We start from the raw sequence: 20227 nt of genomic DNA on the forward strand, positions 1-20227 counted from the left end.
TTACCCCCTTCATAAACTTCTGTTCATACTAAATGATTTTCACATTTACAGTAGGACTTTATCTCTGACCACTTGCAAGCCATGGCCTTTTGAAATTTTGATGTACAAATCCAATTTATTCTTTTTAAACCCTGGCGGCTAAAGGGTTAATGATAATATTCACATGCCCATAATGCATGTTTGGCATAGCGCCACCAACTGGCAACAGAAAGAATGACAATTATACTGATGTCACATGATCAATTTGAACATACTCCTCCTAGACGGTTTGTCAGATTCATTTGACATTTGGCAAACATTATGCCAAGATGTCGCTGATGTTACATTGTGAATGGATTTTTGAATGTTGTAATATATTTGATATGATTTTAATATCTCACCACATAAACAGGAAATGTGTCATAAATCACAGTGCATTGAATGAATGGTCTGAAACTTCTCAGGTTAACCCTTTGCAGACCGCACGCTCTAATTTCGGTACCCCAGTACCGATGACGTTCAGTCTAATAACTCAGCCATACCCCAACCAATTTTATCAATGAAAACTTCCTCAAAAACGTCACATCATAGGCTTTCTGGCGATATGATTGGTTAAGGGATCTGTGGCGCGAATTTATTTTACTACGTGAAGGAAAAATCAAGAGTTGACGTCTCCCTCCACTAGAGGAAAAACAGCAGGAAGCACTATGCATCGTTGATCTTGACGTCGTCTAAAGGAGAAACTACTGGATCATCTGAGGTAAAAACAAGTCTTTTTATGTTATTACTACTTGTTATCCATGTTATTACTTCAAAATCGTTTTTAAAAGTTATTTTTGCTGGTAATTACACCTTGTATGCATGGCCGTAACATAATGCGTGTGTATTCACTTCAGCTGATATGACAGCTGGTATTTTAGCACACCGTAATCTTTAGTAAACTCATTATTTTCAGTCATTTCTGGGGGGTTACTATATGTCAACCAAGATTACAGACCTACTAGGACTGACATTTTAACGATTTGTTCTATTTTGAACGATGTTCCTTGCTTGTCAGCTGATACAGATAACTAGCTAAGTTAGGTAACGTTAGCATGAGAAGAGGCTGCAACATGTCCCTGACGCGTAGTCGCGATAAAGTTCACTCCCGTGCTTCATGACTGCCAACTTTATGTCAAGTACACCTAATCGGTATTTTATTATCAAATAAACCTTTCATTCCTTTGTAATATGTATAGCAGAATTTACAGTTGTTTGTAGCCAAGTTGCTTAGCTTATTTAGATAGAAACATCTGACATGAATGACAACGTTAATGTTACTTTACCGACGTGAAGACTGTGTTGATCACCGATGTTGTAGCAGCTAACGTAAGGATTTTATTCATTGACTGCTGTTTTCATGAATACATGACTGAAGATTTGTTATAAATGTGTCTTAGTATTGTTTAGCTTTTAGGCTGTAAGGTTGGCTGCTACGATGAGGTTTTTGGGTGGCTAACTATGATGGGAGCTCATACACCCAAGCCTACTCGTCGACACATTATTTTCTAAGGGGGTGTTTTGTCTTTACGCAACTGCAGTAGCCTATGCACGGTGTGTATGTGTATGTATACGCTGTTTAGATGTTTTCTGTCATATCTCCTGATCCATGTTCATGAATCAATGTTTGCTTGTAAGCTGGTATGCTATGTATGGTTTAGCCAAGGCAATAACACCTAGTGAGCTCTGAGACTAATGTTACCTCTCCAAGCAATATTGGAGTCCTCCAGTGACAATAATACTTTTAGTGAAAAGAGTCATGGTTGGTGGTGATTAAGATTATGTGGAAGTAATGTAAAATAAAACTAAACAACCTATTTACTATCAGACCTGTGATTTTTTGTTATTTTAGATGGAGGGAGAGAAGTATGTGCAACTGAGGTGAAAGCAGCCGACTGCTGATGGCAAACATGACCCCAAGGACCACGGTGGCATGGACATGGGACATGGATGGGTAGTTTCTGGATGAAGAGGAAGACAATGATGTGGTAGAGGAGGAAAGTAATCTCCCATCATCCTCAGCTGGGTAAGCATGTTTGTGTGTGTGTGTGTGTGTGTGTGTGTGTGTGTGTGTGTGTGTGTGTTTGTCCAACTGGGCGTATGCACATTTCTGGTTGTGATAAAGAGTGTTGCTTATAACAATAATGACAGGGATTATAGTGATAATAGTTTGGTTAGATTTGTAATTCAACTTCTAATTTTCTTATCTGACAATTTCTTTATTTTGAGCTTGGTCAAGTCCCATGTTAGGTAGAAAGCATACACTTTGCCTATCCTTCTAACACAGACAGGGACACCAACTCCAGTAGCATTTACACCTCATCGTCTGCTAGGCTTAGATGGACACACACACACACACACACGCCGCAGCTGTGATAACACACACGGATCTGGTGTGAATTCGGCGTTAGTGTATCACCTTATGTGTAGGGCAAATGATATCGATAATTATATATTGTTCAAATGATATGCTGTATGGTTGTTAAATGTATTGAATTTCTTCTAATGTTTTAATTGTTTATATGTGTGAATGTTAATATGAATTGATGCTTTGTTCATCATGTTAAAGTATTTTGTTGATCTTTGTTATACTGTTGTCTTGTCATTCTTGTAGTTCTAATAGTTACTGCTTGTTTGTAAACATATGTTTTGTTATTTACCTGAAGTTGTTGTTCCTGATTATTTAATGAAATTGTTAAAGACTTATCTAAATAAAATGATTTATTTCTTCTTTCGTAAACCTAACACATGTGCCAGTGTCTCTTATTCTTGTTTTCATAGTAGAATGAAGCACATGGAGAAGCAGTTACCATCTGGCTAGTCTTTATTTCAGCCTTTATCTTTCCTCCCCACAATTGATTTAGCCTCTTCAGAGTACAGTAAGACATCCTATATTTAGCTATGCATCTTGTTTTGATGGTAAAACATCTTATATTTGTTACATGACCATTATATCTGTGTATTTTTGGTCAGATGTCAAACCAGGAAAGGAAACCATCCTACTCTACATCTACATGTTACTGTGACTTGCAGTTATGAGTAAATTAATCATAACTTCTGAACCAAAGGTGATAAATTGATTCTGTTTTTTTCACTGAGGAGATCACAACACTGTCTATCTTTCACACACTATATCTACAATAGACATTAGGTGAAAAGCAAGATTCATCTTTACAAATGGATATTTTTGTGTTTTTTGATGTTGAATTTTGAAGGTATTGTTTAAAAACAATGTGTGTTACACTCAAACTTATTAACTATGATATGTACCATTTTAAAGGGCTAGTTCTCCTGATTACAATGGTGGGTATATCTTATCTCTGCCATGTAGCATGGCCACACAATAAGCCTTTTTGTCTCACAAGGGCATCAAGTATGAAAAATCGGAATGTTTCGTGCCGTCTGCAAAGGTCTAATACATTTATCATAACTTTTGAACAAAAGGTGATACATTGATTCTGTTTTCATCACCGAGTAGAGGACAAAATTGTGAATCTCCCATACACTCTAAGTTTTTCTCTATCTACAACAGAAATTGGGGGAAAAATGAGATTAATCTTGACAAACTGATAGTTTTGTGTTTTTTGGGGTGAAATTTTAAAGATATTTTTTTAAAAATATGTGTGTTCTCCTCAAAATTATTAATTATATTGTATACCATTTGAAAGGGCTATTTCTCCTGATTATAATGGTGGGTAAATTATATCTCTGTCATGTAGCATAATCACACAATAAGCCTTTTTGTGCCATAAGGCCATCGAGTATGAAAAAATGGAATGTTCGGCGCGGTCTGCAAAGGGTTAATAGATATCATGATTATGATGATATCCAGACACCCAATGGGCCTGCCTGGCATAGCACCACCACCTGGTCAAGCAGGAAATGTGCCAGAAATGGACAATGCCTTAAGTGATTGATCTGAAACTTCATAAAATATCAGATATCATGATTGTGATGATATTCACATGTGTAATTCACATGCCTAGCATAGCGCCACCATCTGGCCAAGCAGGAAATCTGCCAGAAATGCTCTATGCTTTGAATAAATGGTCTGAAACTTCTAATGTTAATAGATATTATAATTATGATGATATCCAGACACCCAATGGGCCTGCCTGGCATAGCGCCACCACGTGGTCAAGCAGGAAATGTGCCAGAAAATGGACAATGCCTTAAGTGATTGATCTGAAAGTTTACAAAAAATTTGGATATCATTATTGTGATGATATTCACATGTGTAATTTCCATGCCTAACATAGCGCCACCATCTGGCCAACCAAAAAGTGTATCAGAAATGTTCTTTGCTTAAAATGAATGGTCTGAAATTTCTCAGGTTAATATATACTATGATTATGATGACACCCAATGGGCCTGCCTTGCATTGCGCCCCCACCTGGCCAAGCAAGTACATGTGGCAGAAAATAAAATACAAAAACAAGTAGCACACGCATCAAATATATACATTTCACAAATGCACCACGTCAGTGCTTTGTTGGATTCCGACATGTCACGGGTTGCGGCCCGCAGGTGCTCGGGCCCTCCATTGCCGCTTGCGGCTATATTTCCCTTTTGGAATTTATTTTGTATTATTTTATTGACACACCTCACCTCATACTGGACCTGAAATGAAATAACCATATGCTTAGATACTTAGTGTAGTAATAGAATTGTGTCTGAGAGCAGAAGGGAAGTTAACTGCTGCAGGCGGACCAGATCTCTCTGTCTTCCTTCATGTTTGTATTTCCTGACCCATGCAGACAAATAAACCTGCTTCATCCACCATCATCGTTTCCGAGTGTATCACCAGTAAAACACAACGCAAGTTACAGTGGGCAATCCCAATCCTCCCCCACCTTTCTTATGCAGCCCTTGCCACTTAATCTACTAAACCCCTCTTCTACTGCACTTTTTACCCCCCCATTAATGCACAAATAGGCTGACACCAGACATAATTTCACTGCATTTCTTACTTCCAGTAACTATATGCAACAATAAACTTCCTTGTATAAACTTCCTTGTATTGATAATTATATATTGTATCGGATTATATGCTGAATGGTTGTTAAATGTATTGAATTTCTTCTAATGTTTTAATTTTTTCCCCTATATATGTGTGTGAATGTTAAAGGAACCATATGTAAGAAATGTATTTCAATTAATCATAAAATGGCCCTGAAATGTCACTAGACATTAAGAAATCATGTTAATTTCAAATACTTATATCACTGACAACAGTAGTCCAGCCAGGATATTGTCATTTAAAAAGTGAAGTTGCAGCCCTCAACTGATGTTGATGTTGTGCTTTGTCATGTCATGTTGTGTTTTGGCCTGATGCGCCACCCTCCACCTATCTACTAATCACGAAGTCAGTAGTGTTTCAGCATCCGGGTTGGCAATCTCGAGTCAGGGGGAGGGGGAGGGGATAAACCAATCTACAGTAATTTGAAAGTGATTGCAGTACCAGTTTTGCCCACAATCTTACATATGGTTCCTTTAATATGAATTGATGTTTTGTTCACCATGTTAAAGTATTTTGTTGATCTTTGTTATACTTGTCATTCTTGTAGTTCTAATAGTTAGTGCTTGTTTGTAAACATATGTTTATGTTATTTACCTGAAGTTGTTTTTCCTGGTTATTTAATGAAATTGTTTAAGACTTTTCTAGATAAAATTATTTATTTTCACATGTGCCAGTTGCCATCAGCCAGTCTGTATTTCAGCCTTTATCTGTCCTCCCAGTGGCGGTTCTAGAGATTTTTTCCTGGGGTGGCGAAGGGGTGGAATGAGGTTCCAGGAGGGGGGCCATGGACATTATTCAAAACGTATAATTCTACGGATTTCATTGAATATTTTTTGTTCTCTACACTACATTACACGAGGTGGGAGATGTAGCTGGTGTTTTTGGATGGTGTGGGTCTTAATATGTGAATTTCTTTCTCTGTGTAATCACTATACAGTCTGTGTAGTCTGTACTTAAATTATACAGTGTCAAAAAGCATTTCTAGGGGGGTTTGGAGGTATGTTAAAAAATGACCCCTCAAATTATGTCTTCTAGTAAGTTTTGAGGGAATATGGACACATTTATATGGTATTGGAGTTGGTGTCTCTGTCTGTGTCAGTGTTAGAAGGATAGGCAAAGTGTATGCTTTCTACCGGACATGGAACTTGACCAGACTCAGTGTTTCCCATACATTGACTAATCTGTGGCGGGGCGCATTAAAATCAAAATCGACCGCCACAGATTAATATTCTGTTTAATTTAAATTAAATATAAGATAAAATCCTTGCGTTGCCATTGAGCTGCGCTTTTTACGCATGCAGCCTTTCCTTACCCCGCCCCGCTCTCTCTCTCATAGCCTGCTGCCCCTCCTCTGCATGTGCATTTAACAAAATATTCACGATTGTTGAAGGATTGTTGTTGCCACATAGAAGCATTGCATAGAAGACGTCTGGCTAAATTGCTATTAAATCCGCTTAGCATCGTGACCATGCTGCGCAAATTTGTTCAAAACTGCTGCATTGAAGTTAACTCTGCTAAGGTCTTATCACAACATAGTAGGCTATATTGAAGAGACTAAACTAAGTTAAGTTATGCAATCAAGCAGTATCTCAAAAGCTAATGTTAGAATACTGTTTGGATGTCGAATTTAGCATGCTTAGCCTACTTACAGCTGCTTGTCAATTTCGTTGAAGGGCTCATTTTATTGACTCTTGACACTGAATGTTTACAAAATCCCGATGTAAATGGAAAAGTGTTTTCCAAAATTCAAAAGTGCTTGTCCCAAGGAGAAGTACGAACCTTTATTTTAACTATGTAGAAAACGTTATGAATTGCATCCACACATCAGCAGCCTTTTAACTGTGCTACTTGTCTTAAAGTCTTAAAGTGACAGGCACTCAATTAGACCTATACACTACCAAGACGATCTTAATTTGCTAATTGAACACCATGGCCTAGATCTTAACCGTAAACATTGCAAACAGTTAAGTGCTCCTACAAGCCACATGTTTTAGTTTATGCACGAGAACTTTGCACTTTGCCCGCCATTTCAATTAAGGCCCATAGTTTCTCACAGCAACCTGTGAGATTCTTCAGTGGTAGGCAAAGCTACTCAAAATAATTCCACAATCCCCAAAATTTACAACAGCTCTATATCGTTACACTATTCCCCTTTACAGAACTGTTAATTGCAAATGTAACACTGTGCTGCCCCAACAACTTACCGTCTGTCCAGTTGGAATGTGCAGAGTCTTGGGACCAGGTTTGCCAATGAAACGGTTCTGTAGCTTCATGCTTGCAAACGTACCACGAGTCATCACCGCATCATTTCCTCTACGAGCCCCATAGGAGTTGAATTCCCGTGGTGTGAGGCTGGAATGTACAATAACATGGTAGTGATTTCTCAAAATGATGTGCAGTTGTACCCATGGACTGAAAACAGAATGCTTTTAATTTCAGTTCGTTCTGAGCAATGGTTAATGCAAATCAGTGAAGTATTCCTTTAAATCAAAGCACATTGGGCAGTGGGCACATTGGGCAGTGGGCAGGTGAATAATATTAAAATATAGGTTAATCGGAACAATAAATACTGTTATAAACTGGTTATCTAAAATTGAAAAATAGTGTTTTCACTCCAGAACAAATGAAATCCCTGGTCGTGCCTCTTGTCACAATGCTGTTATCTACATCACTCTGAAATACATCTGCATCTTACACTTTTGTTCTTATTGTTTTTTAAGAGTTTCATGTTATATTTTATTAACAATATATAATTATATATTCATAAAAGTGTTCAAAACAGGTTCCACTCACCGTTTGCTTTGCAAATACTTTGCAGCAGCACTAATCCGAGCAATACTTCCAGCTGGGGAGATGTGATCTGTTGTCACATTGTCTCCTAAGAACAGCAGTGCATATGCATTCTCTATTGACTGGGGAGATGGGGTGTCTCTTATCTGGGCAGAAAACATTTTCACTCTTTCAGTATGAAATTAGACTTGACTTGAACAAACTTGGAACAAATTGGCATCTTTCTCTTGTCAAATAATGCAATTAAAGGAAGCTCTAGGGTCTGTTTTTTGAATGATAATTAGTACACATTTTCAAAACAACATCAATTGGTGCATTTTTAATTACAAGAATAAGCATTTACAATTGAATAGCATATAGCACAGCCTTGTTGGCTAATCACAGCAACACTTAAACATCAGAACACAGCGAGCCTTATTCAGGCCACGGTGTCGATGATGATGATTGGAGATAGCAGAGTCAATCTCCAACTTGATGAGAAGCTACTGAACTGCACAATGAGCAGGCGAAAAAGAATCGGGAGATCCTAACGCCTCATGTTTATTTTCTGTATTGATTTGTCTAGTTAAATGTTTTCCCTGTTTATTTCTGTTATTTTTGATAGTTTTTGTGTTATTCTTAGTCCTTTTTACTGCTTCTAAGTCAGCTGATGTCGTTGACGTTTGTCCATTGGGAGCTTGCTGACCTGCGAGCTGCCATGCCAACTGCAGACTAACGTTAACGCTGAAGAGCTGCAATCTCACAGCGCAACAAACGGTCGCTGTTAAAAGTCCACCGAGTTGCGGATCTACAAGATCGCCCACGACTTCAGACTGTGCTTACAGTGATCTCCAGACTGCAGTCTACAAAGGCCTAACGTTAACGTTATCTCCAGACTAATTTTGTTTCTTTACCACTTTCCCCCGAGACTGACTAACAGGACATTTCTGTTTATTCGACATCACACCGACTTGCACTACACTTTTTACCTTTATTCATAAACCTTAGTCTCTGTTAACTTTATTTAATAAATAAATGTATTATTATTTCAAAACTGTATGTTATAATAGTATAATCCTCATTATATATACATACATATTATATATTATATTATATAACTATAATCCCATTTTGTCATTATCAAACCTTCTCTTATGTGTGATGCGAGGTTGCTGAAGGGGAGATAAAAACACTTTCAGAAGAAGTTAAGAGATCTATGATTTCATTGTCTTGTTTACTTACCTTTTTTTAATCAAGGTGCCCAAAAGATTTTTGGATAATATTTTCTAAACATTTGATCCAAACCATATCATCATAAATGACCCAATGAGATCAATATGTGATATAGAAACATTTCACAATTTGATATATACGACTAGAATACAGGGTTCCCGCGGATCCTTAAAAAGTCTTAAATACAACTTTAGGTTTTTAAGGCCTTAAAAAAAGTCTTAAATTGTCTGGGATGTCTTACATTTTTGAAAGGGAGGTATTAAATTTGCGTATGGGACCGCCAGCGAGTGCAAGAGAGCGAGTGAAATGTCTCCATTCGTTTTTTCGTGTATTTAAAACGCAATTGTATAAGAGACTAAGTGAATAAGGCAACGGAAGGAAGTGTAGTGGTTGCAGAGTGAAGATGTTTTTCACGGGTGTGGGTAAAGGTGTGAAAACGGTAATAATATGTACAAATATGCCTGACGTTTTCGTGGTGTAGCCGAGGCCTGAGAGATACGCAGGTAGCCTACGTGAGTGGTAGAAAGAGTTGGTAAGCCAGTTAGCGATAGGGTGGCCATACGTTGGAATTTAGGCAGGACATAGCCTATGGATTTTAAAAGCCCTGTCCGGCGCAGCCATAAACCGGACGCTAATTTGTCCTTTTTGGAGTTGCGCTGGGCATCATGGTTTCACAAACTATGGACGCGGAGAATGCTGGTCAAATTATGTGCAGTGCTTCTGTCACTCGTCTGATAATTTGCTGCGAAGGAAGGAACCACGGACTGACAGAAAAGGAAAACAAACGTTTTCGCAATCAGGAGGAAATACTGCACATGTTAAGTTGATCTGTTTGCATCTTTCCAGCGTGTGTTGCTGGCCTAGCCTAGGGAAGAAAATATGTCTTAGTTATAATACCTGTAATATCTGTCAACAGCTTGCTTGCCAGCCTTTCCCAGTAGGCCTACTTCGCAAAAGTTGTGAAATATAGCTGCATTTTTTTTTTATGTCGGCGACTGGCTACATAAAAAAATAAAAAAACGTGCGTTCATAATACGTGCGTGCTTGAGATGAAACCAGCAGTTTTCAGCAGGATCCGAGGTGCCTCTTAATTAATTTAAAACAAGTAAATGGTTTTACAATGTTTCAGTCAAGCTTTGGTTGGTTTAGATACAGGTATGCATAGGTATGCAAAATGTAAAGTCGTGGATTAACTTTAATTTGCTGTGCTGCATATGGGACAATAGATGCACATAGTAAATTATATAAAGTAGGCCTATTTAAATATTTAAATAGCTTAGTCTAACTTCGAAAAAAATATTGAAGGGAATCCTAAAATTGGGCATTTATAGCTGTGAAGGTAATTCACACACAATTATTTTTCTTTCGCCAAAATATATGTGGTAACTTCCAACTTATGTTGTTTAATATGTGGACATCCAAAATGGGGTGGGGGTTAAAATTAGTAGGACATTTTTATTTTTTTGCATAAAACAGTTTTAAGTTGTCGTATGTATCGTTTTGCCGTGGTATAGTCTTAATTTTTCCATTTAGGTCTTGAAAAGGTCTTAAAAGTCTTTAAATTTGCACTTGGAAAATGTGCAGATACCCTGGAATAGAATAAAATAGAATAATACTTACTAATTTGTTGAAGAATGGAGGGCAGTGGACATAAGTTGATTTCGAATCCCAAGGGAACTGATCAGCATCTGAACATTCTATACTGTCCCAAAATGTGCTACCTTTCTGGAAAAGAGACAAGAATAATGTTTTTGGATAGCAATATCAGTACTGACTGAACACTATTTTGTCATGTCAAATCTTCTAATATTCAAAAAAACAAAAAATGGTGCAATAAACTTCTTAACCAATCATCTCAAATCATAGCTTATGTTTCAGAACTACGGGGGAAGATTTCAGAAATAAAATCAGTCATTAGACCGAGATATAAGACAATTGGTCATCATTGAAATTTTGACAAAATTAGAACGGTCAGGCATTTAAGGGTTAATAGATGGATAGCAGATGGATCGCTGGATAAATGTGGAAAGAGGGATACATGGATAGGTGGACGACTGAACACTATACTCCAGTGTACATTTCCATAATTGACATGGTTATGGGATTTGGCAGACGCTTTTGTCCAAACCGACTTACAAATAAAACAATACAATAGTTAAATTAACAGTGAACAGTTTTAAAAAGTTGGTAAGTCTACTGGGACCGTTGCAGCCACCCCACGTTTTGGCTCCACTGGATAAGATGGTGTTGAGGGAAGAATTTGGCAGGAGACGACAGTACAAAAATATAGTCATTTATTGTCCACAAAACAGGAGGAAGCACAGCAGAAGTCCAGACATAAAAATACAGGGATCTTCAGTATGTATATTCTAGTGAACATCTAAACTCGCCATTAAACTAGGCAACCGATTCACAGGCTTTCTAGGCATCCAATCCAAACAAGGCAACCTTGCATAACTCTGGACCATACTTTATCCCCTTGCCTCACAGCAAGCAAGGTTAACATTATAAACTTCAATTTACTTCCAAACAAACTCTAAACTTGACCCTGGAGCTGGAGTCCCTGGAGCTCCAGCTCTTCCCTCTGTCTTCCGTTGTCTCTAGTGATGACATTTAAAGCGAGGCTTCGAGACTTGTGTCGAGCAAAAAGGGGCGTGCCTGATGAAGCCCCGGTTTAAGGCTTGTGCGGTTTCCAATAAAACCATGTGACTTGCATTGAGCTCAATGAGGATCAAACCAGCTAATAGGCTAACTGAAATAACACCATGCCAATCTCTAGGTATGGTGAAGGGTATGTGATGATGTGGGGCTATTTTTTAATTCCAAAGGCCAAGGGAACTTTATCAGGATGCATAGTATCCTGGATCCATGAAATAACTGGCCTTTAAAAATAAAAAATCTCCCTCTATGGAAATTTAACATAGGGGTGCCAATACTTATGACCCCTGTATTTTAAGGAAGAACATTTATTTATTTATGATAATTTTTCATTCACAAAGGAAATTGGGGTCCTTAAAGGTTCGATATTTCCTCATTTTTTTACTTAAAAGGCATTAAGATCATGTTCCAAAAGATGATTATATATTCCTCTTTTTAGTCAACTTTAGCATGGGTGCCAACACCTTTGACCATCACTGTAAGAAGTCAGACTTGCTTGAAGACCACTTTCTCCAAAACCTTTGACAAGAAAGGAAGAAGGGAGACAGGTCTGTAGTTCTTCATATCAGTTGGATTAAGTGTATGTTTCTTTAGCAAAGGCGTAAGCCTTGCCTGTTTGAAAGAAGGAGGAACTATTCCAGAACTGACATAAACAAATTACTTTGTTTACACACATCGCATCTGCATGTGCATAACTTCAAATGGGCAATAATCATTCCGCTTGAATGGAGTCTAATTAATAATAACGATCATATTTTACTAAAATAATACAGTAAAATAATTTATGAAGAATTCAGAATCATCTTAGATCACGACTGCACAACAAGCTACAGGATCAGTGCAAACTCCCACAATCGCAAACCCTCTGCTATTCCTAACTGATAATCCACCTACGGCTGGGCGATATACCGAATTCATATACTGGATATATAAGTTTGCTGTACGTGAGATACATTAAAGTGTTATATCGCAAATATCGACTATTTTGCAGTCATAATTTTTTTAAGCGGCAACACTTACTTTGCCGTTTCGTGTCCCCATCTCTCTTCCCCTCCCTTTCAGTAACAACGCACATCACACACTCACCAACCAATCCTGAACAATCTATTAAGATGAGGGGGGGACATCTGGCTGTAGACGAGAAGTAAACTTTCAGTTCAACAGCGGCAGTAGCATTTCTATCTATGGGTAGCTAATGTTCTATCTATGGGATAGGCTAGTGTAGGGCTGGGCGATATATCGGTATTACGACTACAACCGATATATTTTTGAAAACGATATGTAGTTGAGACAATATCGTAATACCGGTATTATGTCAAATAACGGGCCATTTTATCAAAGCCACTTGCTCTTCTGTGTTCAGACCATTCAGATAGCCGCAGCTCTGCTCAACTGCGCCCCTTACGTGTGCACGTTCTCCCTCGCAGCACTACAAACTTTCAAACATGACGGACACTGAGTCAGATTTTGTTTACCTTGATCAGAGGTTGCTGATGCCTATTCCGTCGGCACATCAACGGCTAGACCGAGAATTCTCGTTGTGAAATCAAAATTCCACTGGAGCTCCAAGCGGTTTTGTACACGCAGATTTAAGTTACAACACTGTTTACAGCTCTTCGACTCACGGTAAAATGTCATTTTTGGTACATAGCCTAGCTAATTTAAATACACTGATGAATGCTTGCGTTTAGCGATATACATTTGCAGATCTATATACATTTTTTATGATTCCTGAAACCCCATTCAATCGTGCATAGGGATTTTTCTTACGAACCGGAACTTGCAAAAATGAACGCATACAAAACAACGGTAGCGTCTATCACACTATTGATGAGTGACTCAGTTACGTTGTTTAAGTAGCCTAATTGTTTAAAACTATTTTTGTTGTTGATAGCAACATGTTTAGGCCATCATAGGCTACATTTGCTTGTCATCTAGGCCCTATCAAACCCTTACGGGTAAAAAAAACTGCATTGTGTGACAAAACTGCAGGTTTTTTCAATATTTTTGTGCCCAAAATATTGCATTGTGCAGTACAATGTAGGCCTGCGTTGTCAGTCAGGGTCAACTTTTGGTCTTTTGTTATTTGCACAGCTTTATCAGAGCAACTGTAGCCTATGCCTATTGTAGGCCTATGTTATTGTTTACACTTTTTTGCACAGCTGTGTTAGAGCAGTCTGAAATCATTCTAATTAAAGCTGGTTGAGTGAATATGAAACACTTCGCTTTCTGTTTGGCAATATACGATATATATCGATATTTTAATCAGCTCCAAAATATATTGGGATATCAGTTTTGGTCCATATCGCCCAGCCCTACTCCTTGTGCAGTTAAATATTTACAAACAGGTATGTGCTGTGTAGCCTACTTTTTCTTATTTGCACAGCTCTATCTGTATGCCAATTGGTTTATTATATTGGCTTTTAACGGTAGCCTATGTTTTGTGTTACTGTTATTGTTTTCTTGTTGTAAAGCTGTAGGCCTGTGTTGCCAATCAGGGTCGACAGAATATTGTTATTTGCACAGCCCTCAGAGCAACTGTATGCTCTGGTATTGGTATTGTTTACACTTTTTTGCACAGCTCTGTTAGAGCAGTCTGAAATGAATATAATTAAAACAGGCTGTGTTGTGTTGAGTGAATATATGAAGCACTTCGCTCTTTCTGTTTGAAATATCAATATTGTATCGATATCGTATATCGCCAATCAGCCCTAAAATATCAGGATATCAGTTTTGGTCCATATCGCCCAGCCCTATGCTAGTGTTGTGAGCTAGGTTAATAATAATAATAATAATAATAATAATAATAATAATAATACGTTTATTTTATATAGCGCCTTTCTCAAACCCAAGGTGGCTTTACATAGTAGGAAGGCAGGGAAACACAATAACAAACAAACAAAACAATACAACAAAGACAAAGGCAGGGAAACACAATAACAAACAAAACAATACAACAAAGACAAGTTATCTGTATGGAGCTATGTGTTGGGTGTGGAGGAGAAGTGATCATTAAACAGAAAGGTCTTGAGATGTGCTTTGAAGAAAGGAAGAGAAGGACAGGCACGAAGAGGTTGGGGGAGGAAGTTCCAGAGTTTGGGGGCCAAGGCACTGAAGGATCTGCCACCCAGGGTGGAGAGTCTGGAGCGGGGGATAGCCAAGAGGTTTTGGTCAGAGGATCTGAGTGAGCGGGAAGGAGTGTAAGGGGTCAGGAGGTCGCAGATGTAAGGGGGGGGCAAGGTTGTGGAGGGCTTTGAAGGTGAGTAGTACTTTGTATTTGATCCGGGACGGAACTGGTAGCCAATGGAGTTGATGGAGAATGGGGGTGATGTGTGCTGATCGTCTGGTATGGGTGAAGAGCCTGGCTGCAGAGTTTTGAATATATTGTAGTCTTTGAAGGGTTTCAGTGGGGAGACCAAGGAAAAGTGAGTTGCAGTAATCTAAACGGGACATAATGAAAGAGTGAACCAAAGTATGTGCATCACTATGCACAGGATGTGGATATGAGGATCAAAGCTAAGGGTGGAGTCAAGCTGAGGGTTAAGGGTGGAGTCAAGCTGAATGCCAAGGTTTTTAACAACAGGGGTGGAGTGGACAGATGAGCCATCAATGTTGAGAGTGAGACGGGGAGATTTGGAGAGGATGCTTTATCGCCAATCAGCAGAATTTTGGTTTTGACTGTGTTGAGCTTGAGAAAATTGTTTTGCATCCATAATTTTAAGTCAGAGAGGCAGTCAGTGAGAGAGCGTGGTGGGGGGTCAGAGGAAGAGGGAGTGGTAAGATAGAGTTGGATGTCTTCTGCAAAGCAGTGGAAGTTGAGACCGTGGCTGCGGATAATCTGGCCAAGAGGGACGATGTATATGAGAAAGAGGAGGGGCCCAAGTACAGAACCCTGGGGGACACCACGAGTGACAAGGGAATTGGAGGACTGATGTGGACCAAGTGTTACAAACTGCTTTCTGTTGGTGAGGTATGACTGAAACCAATTGAGAGCTGTGCCAGAAACACCAATAGCAGACAGACGGGAGATTAGAACATTGTGGTTGATGGTATCGAAAGCAGCACTAAGGTCAAGGAGGATGAGAATGTTAAGTGAACCAGAGTCAGCAGACAGGAGGAGATTGTTAACTATGCGTAGAAGGGCAGTCTCTGTACTGTGACATGAGCGGAAGCCAGATTGAAAGGGCTCATACAGGTCGTGGTGGATAAGAAAGGTGTGTAGTTGTGTGGCCACCACTCTTTCCAGTACCTTGGCCAGGAAGGGGAGGTTGGAGATAGGGCGGTAGTTTAATAGTGATGTAGGGTCGCAGTCAGGTTTTTTGAGAATGGGTGTAACTGCAGCAGTCTTGAGGGCAGCAGGCACCACACCAGAGTTGAGGCAGGTGTTAACAATCAATGTAATGGGTTCAGACAGGGATGTGGAGCAGGCTTTAAGTAGAGGGGTGGGGGCAGGGTCAAGCTGACACGATGAGGAGTTGGACTTAGTAATGATGTCAGTGATGGTGAGGGAGTCAGTAGCGGTGAAATGAGAGAGCTGAGGGCCCAGAGAAGGAGGAGAAGAACAGAGAGAGATAGCATTGGGGTTGAAGGAGTGGTAGATTTGGCTAATTTTATCATCAAAGAAGTGTAAGAAGGCCTGGCACTGCTCAGGGGTCTTAGGACAGGCAGTGACATGGGGTTTTAGGAGTTTGTCCACAGTCCTGAATAGGGTTTTTGGCCTGGACATGGAGGAGGTTATGAGTGATGAGTAGTAGTTTGAGCGGGCAGCATTGAGTGCATCCCTATATGTCTGAATATGTTCGGTGTAGAGCATGGAGTGAATTGTAAGGCCAGTTTTCTTGTATAGCTGTTCAAGACGGCGGCCAGCGGCCTTTAGTTGCTTCAGCTCAAGGGTGAACCAGGGGCATGTACGGTTTGCTGGTACAAGCCTAGTCCTGACAGGGGCTAAGCTATCAAGCAGGCTGGTCAGGGTGTCATTGTACATAGCAACCAGGTTATCCGCGGACGAGAGCTCATCCAGGTCAAACAGCGGCGAGGCCTGTATAGAGGGAGCAAGCATGCTGTGGTCAATTGATCTGATGTTACGACCTGTGATAGTTGTTTTCTCTGAGGAGGGAGGAGTGATCATATGAAAACGGCATTCAGCTTATGGTCAGAGACACCAGAGATGGAGCCAGAGACAGAGATGTCATTCAGACCAGAGGAGCAGAGCGTGTGGCCATGAGTGTGAGTGGGAAAGTCAATATGCTGTGTCAAACTAAAACAGTCCAATACAGAGTTAAACTCTGAGGTGTAAGAACAATTAGTATCCACATGAATGTTAAAATCCCCTAACATAATCATAGCAGAAGAAAGGGATGAAAGAACAGTGAGAAATTCATTGAATTCAGACAGAAAATGTGCAGATGGTTTTGGGGGGCGGTAGATTAGCAATAGTAAAAGTGGTAGGGTAGAGACAACCTTCACAGCAATATATTCAAAGGATGTCACTTCAAATGGCCTAAGTTCTTTAATAGTCAGATCTGAGCGGTACACTACAGCCAACCCGCCCCCTCTCCCTACAGATCTGGGTTTGGATAAGTAGCAGTAGCCAGAGGGGGTCAGCAGGTTTAAATGAATGCAGTCACCGGGTTGTTGCCAGGTCTCTGAGAGACAAAACAGGTCAAATTTTTTGTCAATGATCAGATCGTTTATTAAGGCCGTTTTGTTTGTGATTGAGCGCGCATTTAGGTTGCCAATGTTAAAGTTCTGACGTGACGACGAGGCAGGAGGAGGCAGCCTAGGAGGGCGACGAAGGTTGTCAAAGTTAATTCCCCTGTTCCTTGGCTGTGGTCGTCGACGGTCGGGCGTGTATACAGTTGGGATTTGAGCATCGTGTCCATAGATGAGAGTCGGTCCTCTTTTGAAGCGATGAGCATAACGTGAACGACGAGTAATTCCAAGCGAGCAGCAGAGTTTATACAGCGTCGGGTACAGGGGGGTGTGGCAGCGAAAAAGTTTAAGAGCAGCAGGGGTGTAAACAGGTTCCATTGCCAAGTTACAAAAAGCACACAGGCACAGCATAAAGTGAGCTGAGGTTAATAGATGGAAGTAGTTCTGATTTGGTTACACAAAACGAAAAACGAAACAAAATAGCAAGGGATTTTCAAATTAAACTTACAATGATATCCGTGCATTAGGCAGAAGGACTAGGCCTACTGTCTGTCTATGTGCACGTCTGACTGTTTCAAAACGACAGCGCAAATGCTCACATCTCACTCTCCACAAATGCTTTTCTCATGCTAAATGTTAGTCTATGCTTCCCTCCAGATTGATTTTTAAATTAAACTTGAGATCTGCGCATTGAGGCAGATTAGGTTACTGTCTATGAGTGCATCTGACTGTCTCAAAACGAAAACGCAACCGTGTCTTATTTATCAACCAACAACCGAACAACTAATTAGGGAAGCACGCACCACACCGTACCTTACCTTCTATCCGATGTAAGCCACCATCATTCATATGGAGACACATCAGTGACAGATTGAAACAAACTAAATTTATTTGGAAAGTTAACTAAAGCCATGCAAAAAGAGAAGTTAGTTAAGAGTTTATCCTGAAGAGTGGATAGGCAGAGGGGCCTTTCAAAGAAGGCAGGGAAAGAAGAAGAGAGAATGATAAAGCCAAATAACAGGCCATTAAGAATGCTCTGCAAATAGGCCAAAATAAATAAATTGATGTACCCTATTTAGGTGTGATGAAAGTTTTGCATGCACACTTTTCCCTTTGAGAAACCTTCATAGTAGGCTACTGGCAAGAAGTCAAAACTACTTTCAGCCCTGCTTTTGCATGCAAATTTAAAATAAAAATCACATGTGAATAACCAAGAATGTTTTAATGCGGATATAATTGGCAGGGACCGGACTGGTATGATTTATCCTAGCCTACTGCATCATACTGGTATGATTTAAAACATCACAGGGTGAAAGTGAGAATTCATGAAGTCCTTTTGAGAAAAATTCAAAATATCGACATATATATCGTATATCATGAAATAGACTAAAAATATTGGGATATTATATTTTTTTTGCCATATCGCCCAGCCCTAAATCCACCTGAAACTCACCTCCATTCTAGTCCTGATATCCTTAAACATGCTAGAGATTACGGTTTCCTCTTCAATGTTCTGGACCTCTACCCGTGAAGGCCATACATCAGTCAGAAAGACTTCTTTCCCCTCAGAGTTCACCCCTGTAACGGAAACAAAACATTAACATTCAACAAACATAATTTCAGTTCATGGAACCACTCCAGTGCAATTGGACATGTTGTCTGCAATGCCTACGATAAAAGCCTTTAGCCCATTAACTGCTAGGTAAAACAAGTTCAGAGCAACCTAGTGCAACCTAGGGTCTAAGGACTGCACAAACAGTCCTTCTTATACCCTTTCTGTATACTTACAAAGTTAAAAACACTGTTTGTCTGCAAGGACCTTTCGCATTGTACAGTAACACAGAAGTATAATTATATTTTGAGCTTAGTCAGTGGTTTAAAGTAGCAATATACTTTGACACACTCTCCCAAGGCTTTGCTATATGCTATTTCCTTGCACATTCTGGTCTTACACAAAACTACTCAGGTTGATGTAATTTTGGTACTCAACAAAAGTTTTTACTCATTATCATTCCAAAAGTTGTTCTTAGACAGAACTATTTCTTTAAAACAGTTTGTGGCCAGGTTGTTTGGGGTCAATAATTTTCAGCTCCAAACCTTCTTTTGGAAGTCAGTGACCTATATCAAAGTCTATCCTTAACTTTGTCAGTAAGTATTTATTTCTATAGTGCATTTTTCATGCACAACGCACAACTGAAAGCGTTACACATAGAAATATGTGGCTAAGTTTAACCAGGCGACAGTCCATGGTCAATGACGGTGACACTCTTGGCGTGAACAACACATCTGGTAGTCTTGCTCTCCATCTGCAGGGCTCTGCACAGATCAGTCTGAAGTCATGACTCTTTGAGCACAGAAGCTGGAAAATTGCACATCAGTAGCTCGGTGGACCTCTCATGGTAATGTTTTACCAGAGTTCCAGTCTCAATCCAGACAGAACTCAGAACCTCGGTGGACTTGTGACTTGTAGCGAATTTCTCGCAGAGTAACATTAAAGGGGAACTTGGCAACTATTTCAACGTAATAAACCTGTTTAGAAATCATTTGGATGGTTAAATGACCTGTTCCGGTGAAAATGGTGACTTTTCCCGCTGCCCCTAGCGTCCCCAGCCGGAAAACCAACCTTGCAACATTGAGACTACCGTCCCGGAAAGAGAAGTGAGAAACAAGAAACTCGTTTTAAATCGTGTTTCTTACCTTGTAACATCCACATTGTCTGCCGAACTTATGCTAACCGTTTTGCTAGCTTGTAAACAAATCCATGTGCTTTATCGTTACCTTTTTCCACAGTTTGAAATAGCATAATGCACAATTTCTCCAGCAGAGGGGGAAATCCTGCCAAGTTTCCCTTTAAGCTACAGCACTAAGTCCTTAGCG

At 39.7% G+C, this 20227-nt stretch overlaps 1 protein-coding gene across 2 annotated transcripts in view; it reads right to left on the minus strand.

Moving 5' to 3' along the window:
• ireb2 (iron-responsive element binding protein 2) overlaps positions 1-20227 on the minus strand; it is a 96727-nt gene that overhangs the window by 18551 nt on the left and 57949 nt on the right. Inside the window, exons 16-19 of one of the 2 annotated variants that reach the window (XM_076302784.1) lie at positions 18804-18928; positions 10661-10765; positions 7832-7974; positions 7243-7390 (exon numbers count right to left, since the gene is read on the minus strand). In XM_076302784.1, the coding sequence (XP_076158899.1) occupies positions 7243-7390; positions 7832-7974; positions 10661-10765; positions 18804-18928 (521 nt within the window). Of the gene's footprint in view, positions 1-7242; positions 7391-7831; positions 7975-10660; positions 10766-18803; positions 18929-20227 lie in introns of those variants that run through there. The other variant, XR_012990896.1, reaches the window with a different exon arrangement.

Source organism: Alosa pseudoharengus, unplaced genomic scaffold, assembly GCF_046254945.1.
Source record: "Alosa pseudoharengus isolate Yale_2024_CS ecotype anadromous, Long Island Sound unplaced genomic scaffold, YU_APseudo_1.1 YU_APseudo_1.1_scf_10, whole genome shotgun sequence".
Taxonomy (NCBI): domain Eukaryota; kingdom Metazoa; phylum Chordata; class Actinopteri; order Clupeiformes; family Clupeidae; genus Alosa; species Alosa pseudoharengus.